A 25,821-nucleotide genomic window follows, 5' to 3' on the forward strand; every position below is an offset into this window, starting at 1 on the left:
GAGAAAGAAAGAGAGAGAAAACAGGCCCTCCGGGGGTATATACCCGCCGCACCGTGTCGGTATGTTTCGCAGTTTGGGACCGAAAGGCCCGCGTCCGACTCTCGAGCAGACCGGCACAAAAACAGCGGGGGTCAGAGGGGTCAGCAGCGGGGCCCTGTGTTCCCGTAACTTCTCTTGTCATGCGATATGTTGCTCGTACGTTATGATAGTGGCGTCAGTGATCCCGGAGGCCCGCTTGTTTTGTCACTGACAATGCTTCGCGAGATACCTTTGTAGCCGCGCCTCTCTCCGTGGTTTCTTTTCGTTTCGGGAGAGAAAGAGAGCGAGAGAGAAGAATACCGTTTAAGAGGAAGAATAATAGCGAGGAAACGGTGTCGCGTTAGTCCTGGTCCCCACGCATTAGAAATCGTCCGATGAATATAGATGTCTGTGCCAGGGTGACACACGGTTCGTCCGCGTGCGTGGCGAATCTCGAATATTTTTGACGAGTACCTTGGGTAAAATGCCAGAAATTCCTCGCCCGACGACGGTCACGCGAGCAATTACTGCTATCGTTCGTACGTATCTCGCGGCTTCCGGGGCACACGCGAGATAATCAGCTGTTTTGTCGCGCTGATGAAGACTCACTCTTCGGCGACACGCATTTTCCACAGTCTACAGAGTCGCGATTTTAGTACGAATTAATAAAATCTAAATGATGCACTTGATACCTTCATATCTTTGTTTAAGTTGTAACTCATTTCTCGATCCATATGTCCAGATTGAATTTTAAAACACGCGACTTTGTAAGGGGAAGATTTCTTTAATTCCTGTAGGATGAAAAATATTAGATTATAAGGTATGAAGATTAATCTTTCTAGAAATAGGATGTTTCACTTCTTGGAGAAAACGTAATTTGTAAACGTTAGCGAATTGTTGTATCTCGAGAAGAACAGCTTGAATCCAGCGGGACCGATTCGTTGCTTTTCACTTTGACCGACACCCCGTGGACATATTTTATGTATATCCAAATATCGCACACGACACGTGCATTCTTCGTGGATGCTGCGGGGAAGAACCCTGGTACAAATTTATCTTTGTTCCAAACTTTCACGCACTGACAGCGACCGCCGTTCACAAAGTCAAACGTGACACACCGGCGTTATCCGGACTATATTTTTCTTGCTTTCTTTTCTCTCCCCGCGATCTATAGGCACGCACACATCCATGATCCTTTTCTTTTACCGACGATTGCGATATTCTAATAGTGAGAGGTGACTCTAAAACTCTTTCTGGGATCTAAAACCGCGGATTGTTGAGAAGATTCAAAGAATGACCATTTTTTATCTTCTAACGCATTTTTACATTGGTTGAGATTAAATTTTATTTTTACCAATAATTAAAAGAGAAAAGAGAAGATGTTTTCTCTTCTTCCTTGCGTTCAATTATCGCGCCTTGGCTCTTATTTGCCAATTTTTAATGAATTTTTTAATTATTTTATTTATATTACTTAATTATTTATTATTTGAGTCAGTTTTTTATTTTAATATTAAATTTTGATTTATCTTTAATTTTTATACAATCCAATAATCGTTTGTTTCTCGAGAAAAAAATCGAAAATCAAAGATTATATTCAAAATAGCTAATCAACACAACTAAACTTACATATTAAATATTATCATATACCGCCGTTGTGTATTATTTCTCAAGTGAAGGGAACATTGTCTTAGATCGAGGACGGGCAAACGCGTGCCCGTCGGGAGAATAAAGCTGGGTGAATCAGCGCATGCAAAGTTCACCGCATCCGCACCGGCGATCTCGCGCGCCCGCGCGCGGCGAAAGGGCGGCGAGGACGAGAAGCGAAGAAGAAGAAGAAGAAGAAGAAGAAGAAGAAGCGGAAGGAGGACAGCAGGAAAGAAGGCAAAGACGGAGGAGGAATCTGCAGAGAAACAGAGAGAGATAGAACGGACACAGAGGGATAATAATAAAACGAGATATCTCGTACGTGGGCGGTCGTATTGTTAGCGCAACAAGGCATGCGCGGCGCTTCTGTGTCCTCGCGCGCTCGTGCGCTGCCTGCGCCCTTAATAAAGGATACGCGTGTGCGTGCGCGCGTCCGCGATTCATACGTGTATGCTACGCGCTCGCGAGCGCGTTTAATAAGAAGGAAGGCCCCGCGCGCGGGACCGGAGCTCTCTCGGCCTTATGTAAATCGGTCGGGCCCATCTGCGTGAGGGCCCTCTCCTTGCGCTAAGAAGGAGAGAGGAAGAGGGAGAGAGAGGAGAGCAGCGAGCACGAGCTGCTGCCCCGGCATCAAAAGCGGTGCCGCCACCGCCACCGCCACCGCCGCGATAAACACGCATTTATTCCGGTGTGTGCTGTGCGCGCGTGCACGCGCGCGCGCGAGGCGTGGGCGCATGTGCTCGTGCGGTAGCGCATGTGCGCCGCGATAAGGCCGCATTCACATCGCGACGCCTCTGACGGAACGTAAATCTTGCTCGGAAATTCCCGACCCTCTACGACTCTTCGTCTTTCGTTCCTCCCTATTCGATTCATCTTTCGGATCTTATGTCGGGTTTAATGATTCTTGTGATAATTCTTGAGAGAAATCATTTGAAATCTAAAAAAAAATTAACATTATATCGCATACTGTTTTGGTAAAATAATAGAGAAAGCATCTTCTTTGAAAATTTTTATTTGATACTTCAATAGACATACATCGCGCGTTTTATCTTGTGTGAAACGACGTTAAGATCGCGAAAGAGACTAGGCCGCTATCGCGACATTACATTGTGTTTGTATCCTAACCGCTGTAGAAATGCATGCTGATTTTTTCGCAGTCGGCAGATAAACAGATAGGTAGATGGGTGTACATGTACATGTAGGTGCGCTCAGATAACAACCAAAGACTCGAGATGAAAGTCAAGTAGATACTTGGACCGCCGTGCGACTTTTTCGCTTAAATCGGCCGCCCCGGCTTTGTCGGTAAATTCAAGAAAAATCTTCGGATTACTGGAACCTTGTTCGGTATCAACTTAACACGATAACTCGGAGATAGTATTTTAAGTATTTTAAGAATTTGAGAACTCGAATGGTAGTGACCGCATTTAATTGAATTATTAAAATTTAATTGCATCTATCTACTTGAAATTATGAAGATGTTGCTGAAATTTAATTAGACACCATCTTTTGCAATTTTTAAAGAGTTTGACATTAAATATCTCTACGATTATAAGTCTCAGTTAAAATTCTGTCAATTGTTCACAATTATCATGCATTGATGTTTTTCGATACTTGTTAAAGAAAATTTGTTTCGCATACATATGAGAAGGTATATGAGAAGGAATATAATAATATCAAAAAGAGTATGTTATGCTTGAATAAATTTATTTAATAAATTATCTCGATTACCTTTAGCATACTATATTGCTGCGTTAATCCAAACTCGTTATACTTGTTCTTTTTCGAAAAATTAATAGGTCAGTTTCCCTTGAAATGCAGCGTGACTAAATAACCACGATTGCCTCATAAGTTACGCACAACATTCTTTCTTTGATCGTAGGCAGGTACGTGTAAGAGACAGAGGCCTTGACCCATCTAGTAAGTCGAGGAATTATCCGAAGCCCACGGAAAGTCCTTCAAGAAATCATTTTATTTTTCAGCTGAACTCCCTCGCTCATATTTTCCGCATACGATTTATTAGATACTTCTTGCACACTTTCGTCGAAAGCTAGCTTTACATATTATTTCGTTACGCTGGTGTCAATAAAGTAGAAATATAAAAAAATTAATCCTAAAAAGTATCATTCAATTTTATATTTATGTTTTTGTTAAACATTATTAAACATTATTTCTCTATCGTATAAATTAATATTGTCAAGCGTAATATCTTTTACATTCACATATTGCTAAATTTACTAATTTACAATCAAGTTGTTGAAATGTAGTAAAAATATTTACATTAATCAGACGGTGTCCCAGAAACCGCGAGACAAGCGGTTTTGGCACTTCCCGTCGAGGATGTGGCGACCGGTACCAATCTACGAGTAGCCGTAACGTAATTGACATTACCAGTTTATCGCGCGAAATGACGGTCGACGCATATAAGGAAGTTTGCAACAAAGATAGCATCTCGATTAATCGCACGCGGTGGTGAAAGTGTGCAGTTTTGGGCGAATTTTCGCGATTATCTTCCCGTATGCGCGCGATAAATCACACTCGCTCGTTCTGCCTGACACCCAGAAGGTAACTTTCGGAAGCGTAATTAAACGACGCAGCGTGGGCGGTGCTCGTCTCTCACGCGCAATTTCTTTTTTCTTTATTTTTTTGTGTTTTTTTTCTTCTTTTTTTATCTTTGCATCAATTCGTCTGCCGCTCCTATGCGCCCGCTATAAAAGTTTTTCACAATAGACTCCAGCCATGACGCGTTCGCCCTGTCCGATCAGAGCTATAAATATAATAGCGCTAAAAACAACATAAAACACATGTAAAGTGTATATTAAAATTGACATTAATTTAAATTGTCTACAGCGACTAAGGCTCCGTCTCTATACATCGAAAAATTATTAATAAAAATATCTGACGATGATTCTAGAGAAACATATAAATCTGTAAATGTATAAAAAATCTATCTAGATCTCACTTATGAATTTGATTCTATAATTTTTTTTAATTTTCTCTTAAATAATTTATTTTTCGCGATGATACAATCAAGATTTCTTCGAGAGAATAATATGTCGATTAAACGCCGATTTTTTAAATACATATATTAAAATGTATTTTCTGAAAAAAATATAGAAATTTCTATTTCATTCTATCCGACACACCGTAACAATAATTATTTAATGAGTTCGCACGGTTTTTTCGTAAACGCTTTAATTCGCAACAGCGAGATAAATACATTCAATCCCATCGACAGTGTATCGGTGGTAGTCGGCAATTGGCAGTTGGCCAATTGCTGCAATATCAGCCGCTTATCGCGATAGCGAAGAACGAATTAATAACGCGATTCGTAGCTGCGATAAATTATTTCTTCGTTAACGTCACGCGCGATACTCGCGTTTCTTCCTTCTTGTTAATGATGACAGAGAAAAGAAAAGTCATACGTGGATTTTTCAGATGTATTCTGATCGATCTAAAAATTGGCGAACTGTTATTGGGTCATGCCGAAAACAGGCGCTTCTAATTGGGCGGAAAATGGTTCCTTCCGTGAATCATCGGTCCAATATGCGAAATTCAGTTGCTCTCGAGTGTCACAATTTATGAAATCAGATGGAGTATATCAGGAGCTCGAAACGAGGGCAATCGGTGTCATTCTGGTGGAAGTAGACGAAGGAGAAGAAACATCACGAAATGATGATACATAGCAACAATCGCGTATTCTGTGACTTGAAATCCAACGAACAGATGTCAGAGAGATTTTTTCTACCAATTTGGATTCGGTTTCTTTGGACATTATTCTAGTCGCTTTTTTATAATTTTTATATAGCTTTATTTTTTTGCAAGAAAATTCATGCCTATAGGTATCAGACTAACGAACATATATTCACGAACATATAGAGCTTGTCTCTATACTTTTTATAAACCAAACACACAACGGTATTTTAAATGCATCTCGAATTGTTACATTGCAATTTCTAATAAAATTGATAACAAAACGTGTCACATTCTGCATATTTAAACTAATGATCGTAAGAACTCGTGAAAAACCGCGACTTTAATTATCATAATATCGATGGATAATCCATCAATTTTCCGCTCAAACGTGTAGAAATACTACAAACAAATAGAAAAAGAAAGAAATTATAATATCTTGAACATTGAATTTTGAATATTAAGAATATAGGAAGATACATATGTACCAAATTAGAAATTTTTTTTTCGAAAATTACGGTATTTTAAGAAATATCTTTAGACTCTTTAAAACGTTAAAAATTTTCCTATTTAGCTTATAATAATATAATAATTAATTTTATCGCAATTAAGCTATCTAGAATTGACGTGAAAATTAAGATTTCGGCTCGGAATGCGCGTGGATTCGGCGCTCAATGTTCATCCTTCGATCGTGCGAAAGAAAGCAGGAAGAATAAAAGACAGCTTCCTTCGTGATCGATAATAAGTTCGTTCGACACGCCGTCGAATTAACGGCGTTAACCGACAAGGCGGTGGATTCCTTTGGGATCGCGTTACTTCACGAAAAAGCCCGCGTCGTACCACAGCTGTCCGCCCGTCCGTCTGTCCGCGGTGCTGCTTTATGTCTTGCGTCCCGCTTATTCCTCCTCGCTTTCGTGCACACCACCGCGAGAGTTCCCTTAATCACTGCCCTCTCATTAGTAGGCGTCAAAGGCACCGACGACGCGGCGCAAGAGAAAGAGAGCTCAAGTCGCCTTTCTTCGCGATTCCCTTTAAACTTCGATTCTGCCTTTTTCTCTTGGCGATCCGGGGCCCCGTGAAACCACGAGGCGGGCAAGCGCACCGCATTGAAAGAATGATCTCTTTGGACTTAATGAAGCGTAGGAGCCGAGCGAAAAGTTGCGAAGCGCGGAGCGCGCGCGATAAAAAGATACACAGTCTGCGATCGTACAACGTTGCGCTTCGCCATCTTATGCCGTCGTTTTCATCGTAAGCAAAGTGTAAACCGGAAGTCTTCAAACGGATGAACCGATCTATTTTTTATGGAAAAATATGCGTTTCTCTTCGAATCGTGCTCGATTGCAATTATTCTCTCGCATACACGTTTTAACTCTCAAAGACGTTCAAAACGCGTAACGTATTATCGAGATTACCTATTGTATGGGCGAATTTTTTTAACGCTAAACCGTGCCAAAGTGCCGCTACAATAGCGCCGCTATTTTCCCTCGACGCCCACGCGATACGCTCCGCTTTACGGTTTGGCGAGTCGGCGATTTGGCGAATTCTGGGTTGGGACGTGTAGCGTCTTCGAATAGTCACACAGAGAAAATAAACTTCCGTCACGCTCGCTTCCCTTTGTCCCCTCTGCTTGCCTACTCTACCCATCCCACTACACGTGGATTATGTGGCCCACTGTGCAAAGTCGGAATCTATTCCGAGAGCTATTTCAAGTCCGTCTACGCGACCAATGGATGATGCGCGAGCGCTCCGCCGTCTTATTAATGCAACGGCGCTTCTCTCTGCTCCTCCTCGCGAGTATATAGTCACTTTTGACGATCAACGGGGCTAACAGCTGCGCCCCGAAGATACTGCTCTATAATAAAGGACCTTTATTATATACTCGAAACTTCATCTCGATCCTCTTCGTCTTCAAATCATTCTTTCTCTTTCTATGTCGCTATAAACATTTTTCGAACCGCTGACATAAGTCAGAAGTTTGACATTATTATTCATAGAAATAATAAAAATAAATAGATAAGAGAATAAAATTCTATAAGTATCTATGTGGATATATGTACAAAAGACATGATGGTTATTTTCTTCACGTGTATTTATTTTAGTGTTTAACTTATCGATTCGTGTAAATTAATTAATAGAAATCTTGGAAACAGAAAGTTTTCAGATAGCATCTTGTGTTTTCTACTTTTATGATTTTTACATAGATAACAGATTCGATCTTCTCAAAAACAATAAAAAATTGTCGAGATTATTACGCGGAAAATCTCGAGCAAACCTGAGAAAATTGGCCTTCAATATGGTTAAAGCAAGTATAATCACAAAGGTATCGTGCAAGAAACGAAGAGATAAAGAAAGGGAGAAAGAGAGTGGACCGGTAACAAACGACTCGCAAATCCTCACTGTCAATTTAATCTCGCCTCGAATCCCGAAGAAATGTTAATAAGGACTACATTCTCCCCCCTTCCACCCGCATCCCGCAACGTGCGTACGCTACGCAACGACACTTTATTTTCGCGCAAAGATACCGCCGGCCGTGTGGAAATTGTGTGCAAAACGAGCTGCTCCCGCCGGCGCCGTCGGTTTCTCTTTTCCCGCTCCTTTACCTTTTCTCTCCTTCGCTACCCCTTTCGGCCTTCCACCCTCGTAATTTATCGCGGTTATGCGGCAGACGCGCGCGGCGAAATCTGTACCACGCGAGATAGAAAGAAAAAGAAGAAGGAGGAGAGGACGAGAGCGGAGAATTCAGGATCCGCAATACTATCGTTTTGCCTCGATCACTCGATTTCTCCACCTTGGTTGCTTTGCGAACAGAACGTGTAGAGGAAGCGATGCGATGAAGAGATCGCGCGACTGGATGCAAAGGAAGCGCACGAAGCGCCGCCAACAACACATTGATTTTCGCACTTGCCTCTCTAATGGCTCTCACCGGGATCGCGAAGAGGCTGGAAGAGAAATACGGGATAACTGGAAGATCTGATGCGGTGAAATGGAAAGAGAAAATTGCGCAAAAAAGATAGAGAAAATAAAGATGAATGAACGTAACGTAAAAAAAATTCACTGCTAAAAGAAGTATCTTTAGGCAAAAGTCAGATAGTTATTTTGAGAAACAAAATCTGAATACAAATAGAAATAAAAACATCGAATACAGCGCGATATTATTGACATTTTTTAAAAGTAGTTCTTTAGTATTTTTTTATGATTCTGTAAATTTCTACTTGGAATAACGCTTTAATTGAATACTGATACATGCTAAAATTTTACTTAATTTTTATCCATATTTTTTTTATTATTTTGCCCAAATATTACACGCGTAAGTATCTTATGGGCGTGACCGATTTTGTGATCGCGACAAATACGACAAATAAATTTATTATCTGGTTACATTGTAAGAAAAATTATTCCGTCCAATTATCAAAGACTCGCTAAGCACACCGCGTGGGCGGATGTAATTGGCTCGCGGAACGTTAGCAGCGCATTTTACGTCGTGACAATTCCTTGAAATGTGTTTTTAGCGCAGCGAATAACGCCCATGAGAGAGCGTTATAATATCGCGATAACCTGGTAAAATTTAATTGCCCAATAAAAAGATCGTCGATGCGGTTTATTGGATACATCAGTTACACGGTCAGTTTTTATTGCCCCTACTGTTGCTCCGCGCGCTTATCATGTTCATTGGACGCCAAAATATATTGGCGATAAATACCTTTTTTTTCATCACGGAAGTATTTTAAGTGTCCCCTCGTATATATTTCCGGCGCGAGAGCGACGATGAAATAATTTTTTCGTCGCAATTACACGAGACTTACTTCCTAGCACGTCGCTATACATTTTAATGATTTCATCGTCTCTCTCGTGCATAAGTTACCGGCTTAAGTCACCCGTTTTAATTAGGGGAAATTTTTATGCGCTCGTACATCACGGAACTCTCCAAATTGTCGCGGCTGCCTGGTGTGAGCAGAGACATACCGTGTTACACCCACAATTAAACAGTCATGTATACAGCCCTCCTGTTTACAAGCCTCTTCACCGCTTCCACGTGGTGCAACGACCATCGATTCTTATCGTGGCGTAGAAATCTGGCTTCGTATATCGGTCAAGTGCCGTCGAGGATATGCGCGTGCGTGAGAAAAGATTTTCTTCAATCTTTCTCTCTTGTTGTGTAACCCTAACTGATCTACTCTGCTTGTTAAACAATATATGAAATGTAAGTAAAAGAGAAAGTTTATTCATGTTTTAAGTATATTGCAAGAAAGAGGGAGTCATTCATTTGTCGGAGAGAGCAAGAGAAAGAGAGAGAAAATTTATTACAATGAACGAAACATTATCGTTTGATTGTCGTAAACGTTTCAAATAAAATTTAATATAGAAGAATAAAATTAACGTACGAATAAAAATAATTAATTGCACGAAAAGTTGCAAAGATCAACGCGATCGTTAAATCTCGGACCCTGTATTTATACCGAATACTGGCTTGTATTTTGCATTTAACGACGTTTGGGAATTTACGATTATCGTTCGATAATGTCTTTTCGATACTTCAGAAAATCCACAAGAAACGTCTAGCACTAAATTATATTGTTATCAGAGATAACTAAAAAGTTTTCCGATTGATCCCGATGCCGGATGTTTGCGATAGTTTAAATCAGCCTGTGGCGTTCCGGGCTTAACAATCGCCGCTGATGCAAGCGGATGATTGATTATTGTTGTCTACGGTAGAACTCCTACGTGAAATCGCATAAATGCCAGAGAAACATAACAATATTTATGTAACATCGGCGCAACGAATGTTTTGCTCACTTGATAATGAAGCAGGAAGCGGATTCGAGGGACGCGTGGGCTTTTGCCGATCAACGATCGTGCGCCAACAGAATATTATTCCGACTGAAGTTCGCGGGCGAGATCTTTCGGCAAGTACCTCGCGAGGTGCCATCGAGATTTCAACGAGTGGTACTTAAGAATCGAAACCAGACACCGGATTACAGAGCGCGACAAAACGAGGAGATGAAGAGAGAGAGGGAGGACGCGCGATGCGCATCATTAGACATTAGTCACGGCGAGATCATACGTCGATGGGGCTCAAAAAAGCCCCGTGAGATAAATAGGAAGATACGGTACCGACCGATCCGAACGATTTGTCAACTCGGCTCTCATCTCGCCTCAAGTCCTATTTTCTTAATCCGATGCAGCGGAATCAAGCGCGGCGCATCAATGCAATCGGTCGACGCGGATCTTATGATTTGCCGAATGAGATTAGTCGACTCGAACGATCGCGAGACATGCGTACATTAAATATACTAATGGAGATTTTTTAGCAAAAGAAAATCTTTACGCGTCAATGAACGTAGCGAAAAAGATACAAGAGCCGGACGTGATAATCACTATCGAAAATTAGGAAGCTACCCAATCGAATATTCAACGCGTTGTAATGTTTTCGATATAGACGGTCCATATATAGCTCCTTTTCGTGCTCGCGAAGATCCGATAAACATAAAAATCTAGTGTTTTATTGCGAGAGGACAAACGAGATAACATCATCAACTGTCGAAATTAGGAGACGATCATCTCTATGAATATTCAACGATAATTTCGGAAACGCGGACGTCCCACATGTAGGGCCTCCTTCGATGGTAGAAGAGAGGGAGGGAGCAAAATTTCTCACAGTCACTGGACACGAGTGGATTCTCTATTCGTTGAACCGCCGATGGGACCAAAACGGAATGTGGGCGAAGTGAGACGGTTATTTCGGCAACCGTCGGGCCCCGAAGACGGATTCACTGCGTGGGCGCATCGTTTAAGAACCGAGCAATTCTGAAATCGACTTTTCAACTTACAAAACATATCGTGTGGTGGGCGAAGTTGAGACTGATCGCGAATGACAGGAGGGCAGGGGGCGACGTGCGCCTCGCCAACACATTCCCCGTGTCCGCGGTCCAGTCCTGTCTATCATGAGCGAATCAATCGCGTGGGCGAGCATTTCCGGTTGAATCACGGTCAACTGAAAGTTTTTTTTAAGATAGCAAAATATCCATGAAGTTGCTTAATGATCAAGCAATCGTTTCTTATTAACGAGCCATCTCGTTGACTATTATTTTTCTTTAGCGAAAGAGAAGGGTAGGATTAAGTTAGGTAAAAGAAAAGTTATATAATCTTAAAATTAAAAAATAAATTAGACGGTTCCTAGACAGTTGGAATAGGCTATTTATTTATCATATTAATACATATACATATAATACATATAATAGAAAATTCGAAAATATTAATTTAAAATTTTTTTTTAACTAAAATTAAAAATTTTTTAATTCTTTTTTTTTTCAATTTACTCTTTAGTGGTTCAATTTCGAGTAGTTATTAGTAGAAAATTTTCGAGAGATAGTACATTTTTTTCAATTTTATCGTCATATATGAAATATACAGATATACATGCACTAGGACTATTATTTCCACATAACAATTGGGCAATCAATCCTTCCAATACGCAAGAACATTTCTCTCGATTATCTTCATGATCGATTCTTTCTCTTATTGCATCTGCAAGTGCATACTGATAATTAATGCAGAAACGAGGCGTACTCATCGTTCAAGTACCCATCCTCTCATCATTTGCGCCACGACACGTTTAACCTTTTCGTTGCGGCGATCGCACTTATCGGCAGACCGTTTGCATCGTTAACATGTGGAAACCGAATAAATATGCGACTTTTTCATTAACTTTTCGCTAAGACCTCGCTTACCACATATACATGCACGCAGCAAGAGTCGATGCTTAAAATGCTTTCTGCGGTGTAGAAGGATTATTATATTAACCCTTAACGGTTTTTTCCACAACGCGTTATATCATGTAATTTATTCGATTAAATGCCATTTTTATAAATTTTAATTGTGAGAAAGAAATACAGAACGATTATAATGAATCAAACGTACCATTTTATTTTTCAATTTATTTAACAAATTCTCTATAATTGCCGCCTGGCTCAATAGGTTTACGAGTGTTTTAAATTTACGTATTTTTTTGAAAAAGAGATTACATGATAATTATAAAGTATTATAAAAACACGGAATAATACTTAACCCTTGAAAATTTACTCGTAATTCAATGCTTTATAATAAAAAAATAATTAATTTTCGACGTTAAAAATTTATTTATATTTATTAAAATATTAATAATTAATTTCTGACACAAAAGTTTTTAAAATATCTACAAATAGTCTTACAGTCGCAATAGAGCTTGTCTCGAGGCCGACTTTTCGCACTTCAAGCAGCTGATCGTTTATGATTCCATTCGGCTTCCACGGAAATTTCGACTTCCTCGTAGACCGATCGTCCTGTGATCAGACAATCGCGTCACGTACCATGTACTCCTTGCTTTTCATATACCTTTTTTACCTTCGCCGACGAACAATTATACCCTAGACGATGTCGGGCTCACACGATAAGTTTCCGCGACTCTTGACGACACTTATATTTACGGATCTCGTTTACGAGCCGTTTTTAAAGCACCTGAAGCCTTTGCTTCCGGTTAAAAACTCTGGTAAGAGGTACTATTTATATGACCATTAACGTACAATCTTCGTTTACGTTTCTATAAATACGCGACACTGGCGCGATGCAGTAGACCCGTTTCGTCATCGCTCGTCGGCGCGACGACTCTCGTAAAATCCTCCTGACAGTAAAACCTGGCTCTTGTCTCGATCAGCGTCTTCTTATCCGCTCTTCGCCGTGTCGTCGCGGGAAAGTCCATAACGCCGCGAACGACTTAAAATTCCACCGGTACGGTTTTAATTCCGTTATTTCCATGCCAATCAAGCAAAAAAGGAGGTCATGAGGAGCTTCATGTCTACGAATCGCGCAAACAAGGCCCAATCAGTGAAATCCTTAATGAAAACATTGTATTCTTGCTTCAGAGACTTGACATTTTCTTCGTTTTAATTAAAATGAAACAATGGAAGAAATGGAAAAAATATCTGAGAATACGCACTGAATTATTTTCAAGAAACTGTCAACTTTCTCTCTCTTTCTCAGAGATTTTTTTTTTAATTTAATAAATACGAATTTCTAAAAAATAAAAATTTATAAAGAAGAAAAAGATTAAATTTTTCCACGTTTTTATAAGTTTATGACAAATAAATATGTAGCATAAAACATGATATTATTCGAAACATCTGTAAGGAATATCTTGAGTTTCACTTTATTGTGAGAATACATATATATATGTGAGAAATGCGAGAATATGTTTGGAAGAGCTTGTTCAAAAAATGAGGCATAAATTCCATACTGCCGGAACATCCTGCTCGCAGCCGCCGTTGTAGTCATCTCGCGTACGAATGACTAAGGGCGCGTGCCCGACCGGTTCCCTTTAACTCGCCTCTTCCACGAAATGGTTCCCCGGGACCATTAGTTCCGCGTCCCCGGATTGCGTCATCGAAACTATAAAAGAATTATTTCGGAGCAAATTGCTCGATGTCGCCGCACTTGTCAACCCGCGCTTTACAGCCAGCCGGTTTAGTTCGTGGTCGCTGCGGGGCGCGAGACATTAATCGCTGCGACACATTTCTCCCTCACTCTCTCTCATCGCGCTAATATCTAACGTATCTTATCTAGCAGTTGTAGTACCTCGCTATCTTGTATACCGTTACTCTCTTGCTCTTAACGCTGTTAACGCCCACGCTCCCGTGCATTTCCCTCGCCTTTTGCGTATCGGCGGCCGCGCGTCTCCTGGCTGTTGTTCGCCAACACGATCGCATCTCTTTGTATTTATTTTTTATAGGGAAATATTAAAATCAAAATTTTCCATTTTTGAAGAAATTTATTTGCCCATCTCTTTACATACATTCACGCAATATAAACTATACGATTGATATTAAGTTTAATATTAAACTATGATAATTTTATATAATTATGTATATATAACATTATATATAAATTAATACATTAAATGTTGAAAAATTATAAAAAAAGATTACGCCTTTGTAGTCACAATTGTGAACTACTATAAAGAAATATGGAAAATTCCACGTTTATAAAAATATTGCAAAATAAATAATTTCATAAAAATGAGTCATTATAAAAAATGACGAAGAATGCATATTTATCATACAATTATATTGTTCACTGATTGTAAATTTAAATTTGCAATAATAACTCGAAGATTGTCTTGAACGCCTCGATACTCCGTCCACGTTGAAAGTGCATAACTTGCATAATCGAAAGTGTTATATCGATCGGCCCCTTATATGTGATACAAATAATCTGAATAAAAATCGGTGATTGCAACTACGGCTTTGCAGCCACGGCTCGTTATCAATCGTACCACGTAGACCATGCGAGCTGACTCGGGGCACGCGCCTGACAGGGTCGTAGGCCGCCCTACCTCCTCACCTCGGGTCTCTCTGCGCCCTTGTGCCCCCCATTTCCCCGCGTCAAGTAATATCGCGAGAAAGAGAGCGAGATGGAGGGAAAGAGAGACCGAGGGAGAACCCTACTCTCGCTCGAAGCTGGGCCCGCGGACCCAGTCCTCCCACTCGGCTCTCCCACCCCCTTTTTCTCAACGCTTTCCTGTTCCCACTCTCAAGAACGATTCCACCACTCTGGCTCGCAATCGGCGGCAGTTCCCCTCGGCCCGCCTATGCCCCGCTACACGATCCCTGTACGCGAGATGCGACGTCAGGCCGACTGTATTCGCGGCCTCTTTTCCTCTCTCACTCGCTCTCTCCTCTCGTGCCCCTTTTTGCACTTTTTCTTTCGCCCCATCTAATTTTCCCTTCATTGTCTTTGTCGCCTCTCTCCTCTCCTCGCCCCCTTGCTCGTTCTTTTTTTTCTGCCCTCTTCTCCCTTCTCCCTCTTCCTTTCTCTCCCTCTCTTTCCTTCTCTCTTGCAATGCGGCCCACACGCGCGCCCCACACTATCACTCGCGCGAGCCCCGCGCGCGCAATACAACACACATGGCCGGTCGGCCGCTCTTGCTCCGCGGAGTGTGCGGTCCTACCTCCTGCAGGGGACTGTGTCACGTGGCCCCCAGGCCGCAACGGCACACAACACGGGCTGTGCTCTCTCGTGAGCCGCGCACACGACACCAGTCAGAGACGAACCGAGAGACCGGACCGACAGAGATTGCACTCTCTCTCCCAGGAAGCGCGTGTGGTGCTTTCTCCCTCCCTCTATTTCCGATTCTTTCTCTCTCTTTCTTTTTACCTCGCACTCTTTCCCCATGTACTGTTCCCTCTTCTTCTCTCCCCTTTTTCTGCCCTTCCGTTCCGGTGAACACGCGCGCGATACATCACGCCTTGGAAACTGCGCGCACCCCCGTGCTGTTTATATCACCCGCAACCACGTGTAATCCTCCAGTGTTGTGTGTTTACGCGTTGCCACGAGGCTCGCGACTAATCGGCCAGCCGATCGGATATTTCGTGGCTTCACCGGTTCAGGTGGTTCACCGGGGAAAAAATCGCGTGAACCAGTCGTGCAAAGTGCAATTCACGTCGTGTTCTCTCCCGCGTCATGTCGAGATGGAAACGAGCGCTAGTGTGAGTTGCTTGTGCCGGTATTCCACTGTGTATCGTCGTCGTTGTGGATTGTGTATCGGTGTTGTGTGTCAGCGTGTCAACGACGTGGTTGCGAAGACGCGAAGGGAGAGATAGAGGCCGCCGTGGCTCTCGTTAGAACGACCGACGCTCCGACTAGCCTTCACGGATGAAAATGAATGGTGTGCATTCTGCTTCTCTATACAAGACCGATCGATGCGAGATCGATCGTCGTCGGCTCGTGCCTCTGTGAACGCGTCGCGCTCGGATGTTAACGCGTTTAAAGTTATCTCTCGAGGGGGATTGATGGAGATCAACGATCGCGCCGATGACAGCATCTGCCACGGTGTTTAATATCGTGCTAATTACATTCGTTGGTATTTCTTTAGTCATTAAAAAATGTCATTTGACATAATAATTATAATACAATAAATTAAAACTAATTTTACATATTTTGTATAACCGAGGCATAAGTCGTGCTGATTTCACTTGTTGACGCAAATAATGTTCATAAATAATTAACGTACACGGTCCCAATATCGTTAACATAACAGAAAACCGCTAATATATCTTGTTTATTATTATGAATGAAAAAACTGCGCTTTGACAGTTCATGACGTGCAAATCGAACGTGGCTCTGCATCTCGCGAGCATGCAGTTGGTTGAAAATCAAGTTTGCCAAGATCGTGTCAGACTCGATCTTTGTGATGATGACAGATAGTGACAACGTACCGTCGGATGTCAAACACATTAGGTGTGCTAATTATGTTTGAACGATAGAGGAACGACCGGTCTCTCACTAGCATTGCTAAACTCGATCGATTTTTATGAGACATCCCGCAATTTCAATCATGATAAATTATTACTGCGACGTCGCGCAATAAAAAGTCGAGGAGAAATAATGAAACCTAACGCCGAGACGCGTGTTTACAACCGGCGAATATTTTTACGGCGTTGACTCTGCTTGGTCGTGGCACGCGAAAAGTGCCTGCAGCAAAAAGCGCGTATTAAAACCTAACCCGCGCGTCCGCCTTTTAAACTCGTTAAAAAAAGACACGAAGCGCAAACTTGTCTCATCTTGGTCAACAGGAGCCAGATAAAATCCGGTCAGGATATAGGATTCAAGTACAAGAGGCTCGGGGCACAGATTCGCGCCTCCGCGAATCAACGTTAAACTAATAATGGATCGCGATAATTACACAGTGTTCATTTCGGGGCGACGACGTGTCATTTCCTTTTTCCGTCTCTCTCTTTCTCCTTCGATAGGCATCGCATTCTGGATGGAAACATGGCGCACACTTAATGAAGCGATTCCTATCGGCACCGGTTGAATCTGATAATTAAATCAAGCGCCGGGGCCGCGGCGTCGTATATTAATTGAATCGCGATCCCTCGGATTCGATCTGCCTCGTTTCGCAAACACGTCCGGCAGATCGGAGCTCGTTCGCGACGGCTCATGACGCTCTTCTACGTTATAAGATCGCACCGCCGATTGCGGTTGATTCAGTCACTCGGACCTTTTCTTACCGCGAACCCTTCATTGAAACGGTCCATCTTTCGATCTGCATCGAAACGTATTAACGGGCTTGTTCGGATAACAGACAGATTCAATAGTCTCCGTGACCGTGTGTTCCTTCATTCGGTAAATTAATAATCGAGATACGATTGTGTGCCAACTGTATTGAAAATTGTCAATGATGTGAGAAAGTAAAATTATCAAAAGCTAGAACTCGTACCATTAAAGCCAAGTCTTTTTATTAGCAAATGCAGAGCATTAGATTGATAATATATATTATACGTATTTTTTTCGATCATATTAAAGTTAAAACGTATTATCTATTTATTTTCTGAATACTTGAGTAAAAACAATTGGAGATTTATCGTCGATATTTCATTTCATTGTTTGCAACATCAGCATAGATGTTGGGAGAAAGTTACTTTGGGAGATATTTATTGGAATTAGGAACTCGCTACTTAACTCTACTTTTTAATGTAATCTAAATGAATTTAATTACTTATATCTTCATCCGATGTTTCGACTATGTTCCTCGGATTAGGATCGTCATTAGTCAACAGGTAGCAAAAGAGATAAACAGCGATAATCATATGAATCCCTATTATTCAGTTTCTAACGTAAATCTTGTTAAGAAGATGCTATCGATCATCGAAAGAACTTATTTTCTTATTCCTTATTTTTTATGATAATTTATTTTAAGTGTCCATTAAGAATCGGATAATCCGGATGAGTCGATTAAACGATGTAAATGCAATAATAATCCATTAATAGAATCATAAATTCCCTTAATCATCAATCAGACAATTACAAGGTAGATGTTAAACATTTATTCATTTCATATTTACAAAAGTGCTTGTTAAAAATGTTCAAGTATTTAGAAAATTATTGGCTCATATATAGGTTTTTTAGATTACATCGATTGATAGATTGATTAATTAATTTTGAAAAGAAAAATTTCACACAAAATACGTCTTTTTTATTCTTTAATTAAAATTTTATTAATCATATTTTAGGTACATATAACTCTAATTCTTTATTAAAAGAAATATATCTTTCCGTGGTCTTATTTTAGTTTTATAAGATGCTTATTTTTATTGAGCAAGTTTTAAAAGAAAGAAAAAGAAAAAGGAAATATCGAGAAAGAGAGAGAAGAGGAGACCGCCTCGGTAAAAAACGTCGTAAACAAACCGAACTAAATTCCCATATCGACGGTGTCTCTTAATTAATTCGGAGCATTACATCGTTTATCGGAAAATTCCCCAAGGTATTAATCGCCAATTAACGTTCTGTCGTAAAAAAATATTACGGCCGCGGCTGCGCGTTATCGATATAAAAATCAACGTCAAGAGCCGACAGTTAAAGTATCACAAATCGTGATTCGGCTTCGCCGGTACTCGAATTCGTCGCGGGAATAAATTCGCATGTGAGTGGACCTCTATAGAGTGAAGGATCATGAAGATCGGCACGACCAGATAAGAATCGACACGGTACTCCGGGGGCTGATGGACCCGTGACGACGAAAAGACTCTTTAAAAATGCGTGTCGAGGACGCCGCCTTCGTGGGAGGGGCCCCGACTATTTCTCGCCGGTGCAGGGGGTCCGTTTCCCGATTTCTCTTTCGCAACCCTTCTACGGGGCCGTAACAAACACACCGTGGTCGCTCGTTTATCGAAAAGCGCTCGAGAGTCCGTCATACAATAAAAACGTCCCGTAAATTAGCGCCCGGTGACTGTCACGTCGTCGAGAGCCGCCTTCGTTTGCGGTTGAAAGTAATGCGCGCGAGTTGCGTTAAAGAGCTGGACGATTTAATACTCATTCGATATGATTCATCTTTCAATTGAAAATTACAGAAAAGACAGTTTGATTTATTGAATTTTATATTCTAATCATATGTTGTTTCGTTTATTAAATTATCCAATTTATTCTTACTTTTTACGTTCTATTTAATTTTACTCTTTCTTTAAATTTATCTTACTTTTTACAAACAAAGTAAATTTTCCTATATTATTAGAAGCGAAAAATGTAAGGACGGAGTAGCGTATTTATTTTTCTCTCGCTAAATATTCGGCGATGGCATAAAAATGAAAAATAATAGAGCGCGCGGGGTTAAACGAGCCGCCACGGGAGATACTCTCCTCATCTAGATCTGCCGCGTTAATTTCGTAACTTGATACGTCATTAAAGTAACAAATTACGCTATTAACCTGGCCACGGTTAATTAGGCGTGGCGTTATAAATGGCAGAAAAGCTTCGCGAATTAATCAATGCTCGATCGGATCCGATCGCGGGCGATGGCAATTCGCTTCTTCCGCTTCTCCCTCGTTCTTCTCTTCTTCGTATCTTCGCCTCTCCGTCCGTTAATAACTATAAGCGCAATAAGTAGGTTGAAAATGGAGATGAAATAATTTTGTGGACCGACCCACGGCGAGTGTAACATTAACGAACGGCCGGCGGCAACGAGTGCATTATAATAGTAATTACGCTAATTACACGGCATGTAACCACCTGGCTAAAGTAAAGATAGCTCGATAAACTTGATTATAATGGCACAATCCCGCCAGGTAGGACGAGTTAATTCGACGACAATGTACCTACTACCGTATACATGATTTCAGCGGCTGTAACGAAAAATGTAAAATATGACGAATTCTTTGGCGATATATCCCGCCATTATAGCCGGCTGCAGAAAGTATTAATTTGTAACTTGAAGAAAATTGATAAAAGTAAACAATCAATTTTATTCGAGTTTCTTTCGAGATCAAGAAACGTTAACTAATTTTTCCAGTTAAAACTGGATATTGTTTTCTTCTCGCGCGTATATCGAAAGATATTACACGGAGAATCAGCTCCATGCAGACGACCTTCTCGTCGAATATTCAAGTTTTTGTAAGCGCTCATTCGAATTAATTGCCAGTACCGTAATTAAGAAGAATTTTACATAATGATCGAAGAGCAGGAGTAACGGTGCACGGGGGATACGGTGCGCGTGGGCGGTTATTTAGTACGTGGACAGTGCGGAGCCGTCTTTAATAATTTCGGTGTTAATTAAATGCCGATGCGTGGGTGCCGGTGGGATCAGGCGAGAGACTCCGCATCGAGCAGGATTCGAATTCGTTTTGTCAACTTTCACTGCGGCTCCACCGGTCTTCTCCGCGTGCGTCTTTATAACTCCCGCGTTATGCTAGTCGTTAAACGCCGACCGATCGCGCGCATCCGGTGGCAAATTGAGTTTCACCTCGAGCACATCAAATATACCGCGTTAATCGCTTAATAATTTTTCGCGCAGCCCGATATCAATTTGTTGATCGAAAATTCGTTATTTGCTCGTGGATTACACGACGGGCGCGCCGATACGTTTCCACGTCCGCTCGACATCGATCGAATGCAGGTAAATCTTCGCGCTTCGTGATTTCGCTTATCGGAGAGACTTATCGACGCGACGCGGTATTTAAACCGGTAATAAACGACCGAGACGACGCGGTCCGGCAAAAATATTCAAAACTTTATTCATCGTCGATGAAATATTTTTTGTCTCGCTTTCACCTCTCTCGATTTTCCTCAATGAGGAGCCGTGCGGCGAACGCTCTCTGCCTCTCACGTTTTCGAAAGTTATACGCGGCTCTCGTTCGTCCTGCCCGCTCGCTCGGCTCTTTTCACGTTGCCGGTAATTTTACCGTAATTTACGACGCCGGAATGAATCCCCTCGCCCACGCACCGACCGAGGAGAGAACACGAGAATGAGTTCGCGGCGCGGTCGGCGTCGCCTCGATTCTATTAATTCAATACGATTAGCCCGTACGACTGCCCACGATTCTTCGCGCTAATTGCCCCGAGGTAGGCTACCCCCTATGAGGAATGGAAAGAGGAAGAGGAAGGGATTATCGAGGGGATTAATTAAATTGAATCGAGCTTAATTAGCCGTGGCCGCTCGTGACTCTTTGAGGTGCGAAGAGACTTGCCTAGGGCGCGCTAAGATGGCAATCGGGATAAAAAGTTGGACGATTAATTGAATGTTTGCCACGCTCGACATTAATCCGTGTGATTACGAAGGAAAATACTTAGACATCATAAAATACTTCGTTAAAAATACGGTATTTGGAAATAACTCGCAGAACATTACGGACTCTTTTCTAAAGTTTCGTAACAAGATTTTTGTGGCATTAAAATGCAAAAGAAACTATTTTTTTAAACTTTTTTCGAAATCAACGATCGATTTATTCATACATGGTTATTCAACCATGTAAAAAGAGAACGCGTAAAAAGTTTCTCCGATATATCGCCATATATAATGATATCGATTAATAACACGATTATTTTACGCGTGCGTTAACGATTTTTTTAACTCGCTTATTCATGCTCGTGTCACCACAAGCGCGACAAATGCAAATTTCTCTCAACCGTGATTCATATAAATTATGAAAGGCGAGCATATAACGCTGCTCTCGGTACAAATAATCCATAGAGTTGACAAAACGCGCGACGCTGTCGTCCTTATTTTGCATGACAATATCGCACTACTCACGTGTCACGAGTCAAGAACTGTCCATTAAATGTTCGTTTAATGTCAGCGAAACCTGCCCGCATTATCATAATTCGTTTCCCTGAATCGCAATATCGAAGCGATATGCAAATGAAAAGTGATCTAATAAAAAATAAATCTACACGTCGCGTCACGTCAACGTTTATGGTACACGAAACTCGCGTGCAACTTGTGACGCATAATGAATCAAACGCGAAATAAGTTGCTGAGGAAGCATTGTATCTTTGAATCTCCTTCTTATCGAGGAGAAAAAAAAGTGCGTGTGCAAAATTCAGACGCGTGGTGTAAGCTTGTCCATTCGGACAAGCACGTGAATAAAAGTGTTACGTCATGAAGAACAATTGTTTAATTACAGAATTAATCAGACATTAATTAAATCGTTACATAAATATCATTTATAACGCAACAAGTGTAATGTTTCGAGGTACACCGTGCAATTTTACAGAGGCTCGATCAACGACAAGTATCGATCTCGCGAAAGTCGACGAATATTGGGAATATTGGACATTTTTTTAATTAAAATTAAAATGATATTTCTCTTCAGTATACAAAAATTTAGAAATTACATCACGAGTATCGATCGCGAATGAGTCGATCGGTTGTCATCGCGCTCGATACTCGATTAGTACGAATCGTCAACTTGCAGGAACCGATAAACGCAGGAGCATCGATCATCGTTCCAAGGGGTGGATCGAAAGTAATTATTTCTCATCAGCCGCGTCGAAACATTCGCCGTCCATTGACAATTCGCGACATCAGCGATAAACGCGCAACTCGTGTAAAGGAAAAAAAAAGAAATCAGTGTATCTCTGTGTGTGCGTCATCTCGTCTCATTCTTTTTCTGGAGAGAAATATGTTTCGCAGAAAATGTGGGACGAGAATGTCCGAAATAAGTCGCATGGGCAGCGCGTGAAGGGTTAAAACGTAGTTAATATATAATCCGTCGCGCGTATGATAAGACGGAAATATAATTTATTGAACGTGCAACACCACGTACAACACCATGGTTACCCTGGACACCGAGCAGAAGCCCGAAAGGCAGCACTGCGGCCGACGTATGTGCGCTATTTGCCGACGCATCAAACGAGATAAAGGTAATGAACGACACGATTTTTATCTGTCACGTCACACGTCGCGAGTGTTTAACGTGATATTCGCGCGTGCCGCGACATAATATAATAGGGGCACATTTTATTTCTCTTCTCTCTTTCTTTACGGAGACACGCGTAATCATCGAATTCGCAAACAACTCTCGACTGAAAATAAAAGTTCGGACCGGGTCCCATATCCTTCGACACTGCTTTCAGACACACGATGCTCGAAAACGGGCTCGTTATCCACTTGAACCGTCAACATCGACAACTCGACAATTCGCCTCGTTTCGCGGGGAATTTTAAGAGCCGTTATTAAAAGCGTTTAATTATTTCTTTTTTTCCCTTCGTTGCGCAATAATTCATAGCGTGCGTTGCATAAAGGCAGGCAGCGAGAATGAAACGCGTGACAGAACGTTTCGCGCAATTTATGTAATGAAGGGGGACCCCTTTCTCCCACCTCCCTTCCTTCCCCCTCGATCGTTGGTTATTACTTTCCGCGTTGAATCGTGTGTTCACCTGTCACTGCACGCGATATAATTACGGACGATGAACACACTTTGTGAAATACGCTTGGCAAAAATATATCATGTACAAGATTGAAAAGCGTGCAAAGAATCTACAGATGTTAACATTTGATGATTCTCAGATATCTTGTATTCTTACATAATAATATGCATCATATATTATTCAAAATTAATAATTATTATAATTATACATTGTTATATAATAAAAGTATAATAATTCTCTCAAATTAATCAGTTTCTAGTTTATAGAGAGCACAGTAATTTTGTTATTATAATTATTGATATAACATATCCATAATTAAATTCATTACAGTTTCTTCCGCGCGTTGCAACATTTCCAAAAAAGAAATCAAAAGAAGAGAGGATAGGATACTTAGGTGAGCCTGTCGGCTTACATGCATTATAGAATTACGAATGTGTACCGGCGCGGTTCGAAACTGGTTCGTTCTCCTTCATCGTCCCCCAGCGTCACCGTCGTATGTCCTCGTTGTTTCATGCAAATCGCTCGTTAGTCGAAACACCTGAAATTCTCGTGTGGGACGCACATTGTCTCTCTCTCGGCGCGGGCGCACGCACACGAGGCTCCATGGATTATTCATCCCCGTGGCGCATTCGTGTTAAGGTGACAGACTGACTGACGGACTCACGAAGGAGGGAAGCCAAGGAAGCGAAGGGAGGTACCTTTTGCGCCTCGGGATAATGGTTGTCCGTCTTGTTCGATCCGTCAGCGCGAGGAAATCATGCGAGATAGCACAGGATACGAACATTGAAAATTCATTTCTGCATTTAATTATTTTCCTTTCGAGAGATGGAGCAAATTTTATTTCCTAAACGATGAATTGATAGTAGAAATTAATTCCTCTGATATACATTTTTTTAATATTTTATATAAATGTACAATAATCTTTTTGTATTTATATAAAAAAATTAATATTATATATACATATATAGATTAAATATTATATCAAAATTATTAAATTTCAATTTTTCAATCCAAAGATTATTGGATCAAATCGTCGAATTATTCGATCAATAGCAAACAAGGTTGCCTGAAATTTCCCTCAGGTATTCGCTCCGAGGAAGGGTCTCTTGAAGGTGTGAAAGGGCGCTTACGAAATTACGCGGGCGCGTGTATGAATGGAGGAATGGCCGCCCGGTTTCATTCATCCGCGACGCGCACGCAATCCGCGTAATCGTGATCGAATAGGCGAACGGACATGTTCGATTTCACGAACAACCTTGCTCTATGCCTGGGCAGTTATGGCAGGCGTGACTAGGCCGGAGGTCCCGATTATGATAAAGCGCGTGGGGGCTCGCCCACGCTCGCCCTTCGCTCGTTCATTCATAAATTCAACTCTCACCGCTCGCGCGCCCGCGCGCACGTGCGCGTGTCTTTCGGTGGCTCTCGCGTTACACCTCGTTGCTCGATGAAGCGTGTCGTCCTCGCTTCCCAAGTAAAAGCGACTCGTCTGCCAGACGAGATCTAGCCAGAAAAATAGAAGGATATGTCGACAGAATAGAGATGAACCTTGCTAGAAATTCCGTTGACAGTTAAAAATTGAGCGAATATATTGTGCAATCGATCATTTTATTTACTAAAGTAGTTTAGATTATTTTCTTCATGTTACCTTATATTATATGTACCTATACACACTGCGATCTGTATCGATGATAAGCAAATAAATCTTAAAATTAGACTTTGCTGCTTCCTCGCTTGATCTCTCGACTAGATGAGACGTTTCTCATCTTTGAGAAACGTTTTCCGAGATGAAGCAAGCAACCGATCGCATTGATGTATGAGTTTCTTCGCTCATGGACCTCATGGCGGCATTGCGCTTCCAAGCCGATTCCAGGTTTCCAAAGCGGTCTTCGGAATCAATGCGCCCAATTATGCGACCGGTCTATTTCTAGAAACGCACTGCCGACGTACATACTAATTATTTTTTATCGCGTCATGCTCGTTGAGCGATCAAAGTAAAGAAGCTAGATAATACAGAGACGCAGAAGAAGTGTCTGATACGTACTCAAAGATTGCAACCCCTCTTTGCGAGAGAAAGAGAAAGAAAACAGGAATGGTAGGGAGACGATGCATCCTATACCGACAGTTCACGAGGTATCGCAATCGAGAAGAGGAGGAGGAACGAAGGGAAAGCGACAGAATTATCGCGGAGATGCGCGAGAAGGAGAGATCGAGCGGCGACGATCGGTGAGGATCGGCGCGAATCGGAGAGAACAAGCGTGTTGATATCGCGAGAAAAAGAGAAAGAGAGGCGGAGAAACA

At 41.5% G+C, this 25,821-nt stretch overlaps 1 protein-coding gene and 1 long non-coding RNA gene across 9 annotated transcripts in view; one reads left to right on the plus strand and one right to left on the minus strand.

The window, feature by feature from the left end:
* The window catches only part of LOC145967056 (uncharacterized), a 178,097-nt gene that overhangs the window by 127,908 nt on the left and 24,368 nt on the right, over positions 1 to 25,821 (plus strand). The window contains exons 1-2 of one of the 6 annotated variants that reach the window (XM_083091663.1): positions 15,614 to 16,048; positions 22,569 to 23,016. The exons of the other annotated variants lie outside the window; for them this stretch is intronic. Of the exons in view, the coding sequence (XP_082947789.1) occupies positions 22,926 to 23,016 (91 nt within the window). The 5' untranslated portion in view covers positions 15,614 to 16,048; positions 22,569 to 22,925. Of the gene's footprint in view, positions 1 to 15,613; positions 16,049 to 22,568; positions 23,017 to 25,821 lie in introns of those variants that run through there. 6 annotated transcript variants of the gene reach the window in all.
* On the minus strand, positions 1,323 to 4,092 carry LOC145967074 (uncharacterized). 3 transcript variants are annotated; one of them, XR_014437283.1, is made up of 3 exons: positions 3,940 to 4,092; positions 3,391 to 3,735; positions 1,323 to 2,599 (listed from the first exon to the last, which is right to left on the minus strand). It is a non-coding gene; the product is annotated as an uncharacterized LOC145967074 (long non-coding RNA). The 3 variants fall into 3 exon arrangements; XR_014437284.1 differs by having other exon boundaries at positions 1,324 to 2,599; positions 3,391 to 3,709; XR_014437282.1 differs by having other exon boundaries at positions 1,326 to 2,599; positions 3,391 to 3,615; positions 3,940 to 4,091.

The sequence above is a fragment of the Camponotus vicinus genome, unplaced genomic scaffold (assembly GCF_025532165.1).
Source record: "Camponotus vicinus isolate PSW18456_S1 unplaced genomic scaffold, iyCamVici1.0 SCAF_2, whole genome shotgun sequence".
NCBI lineage: Eukaryota > Metazoa > Arthropoda > Insecta > Hymenoptera > Formicidae > Camponotus > Camponotus vicinus.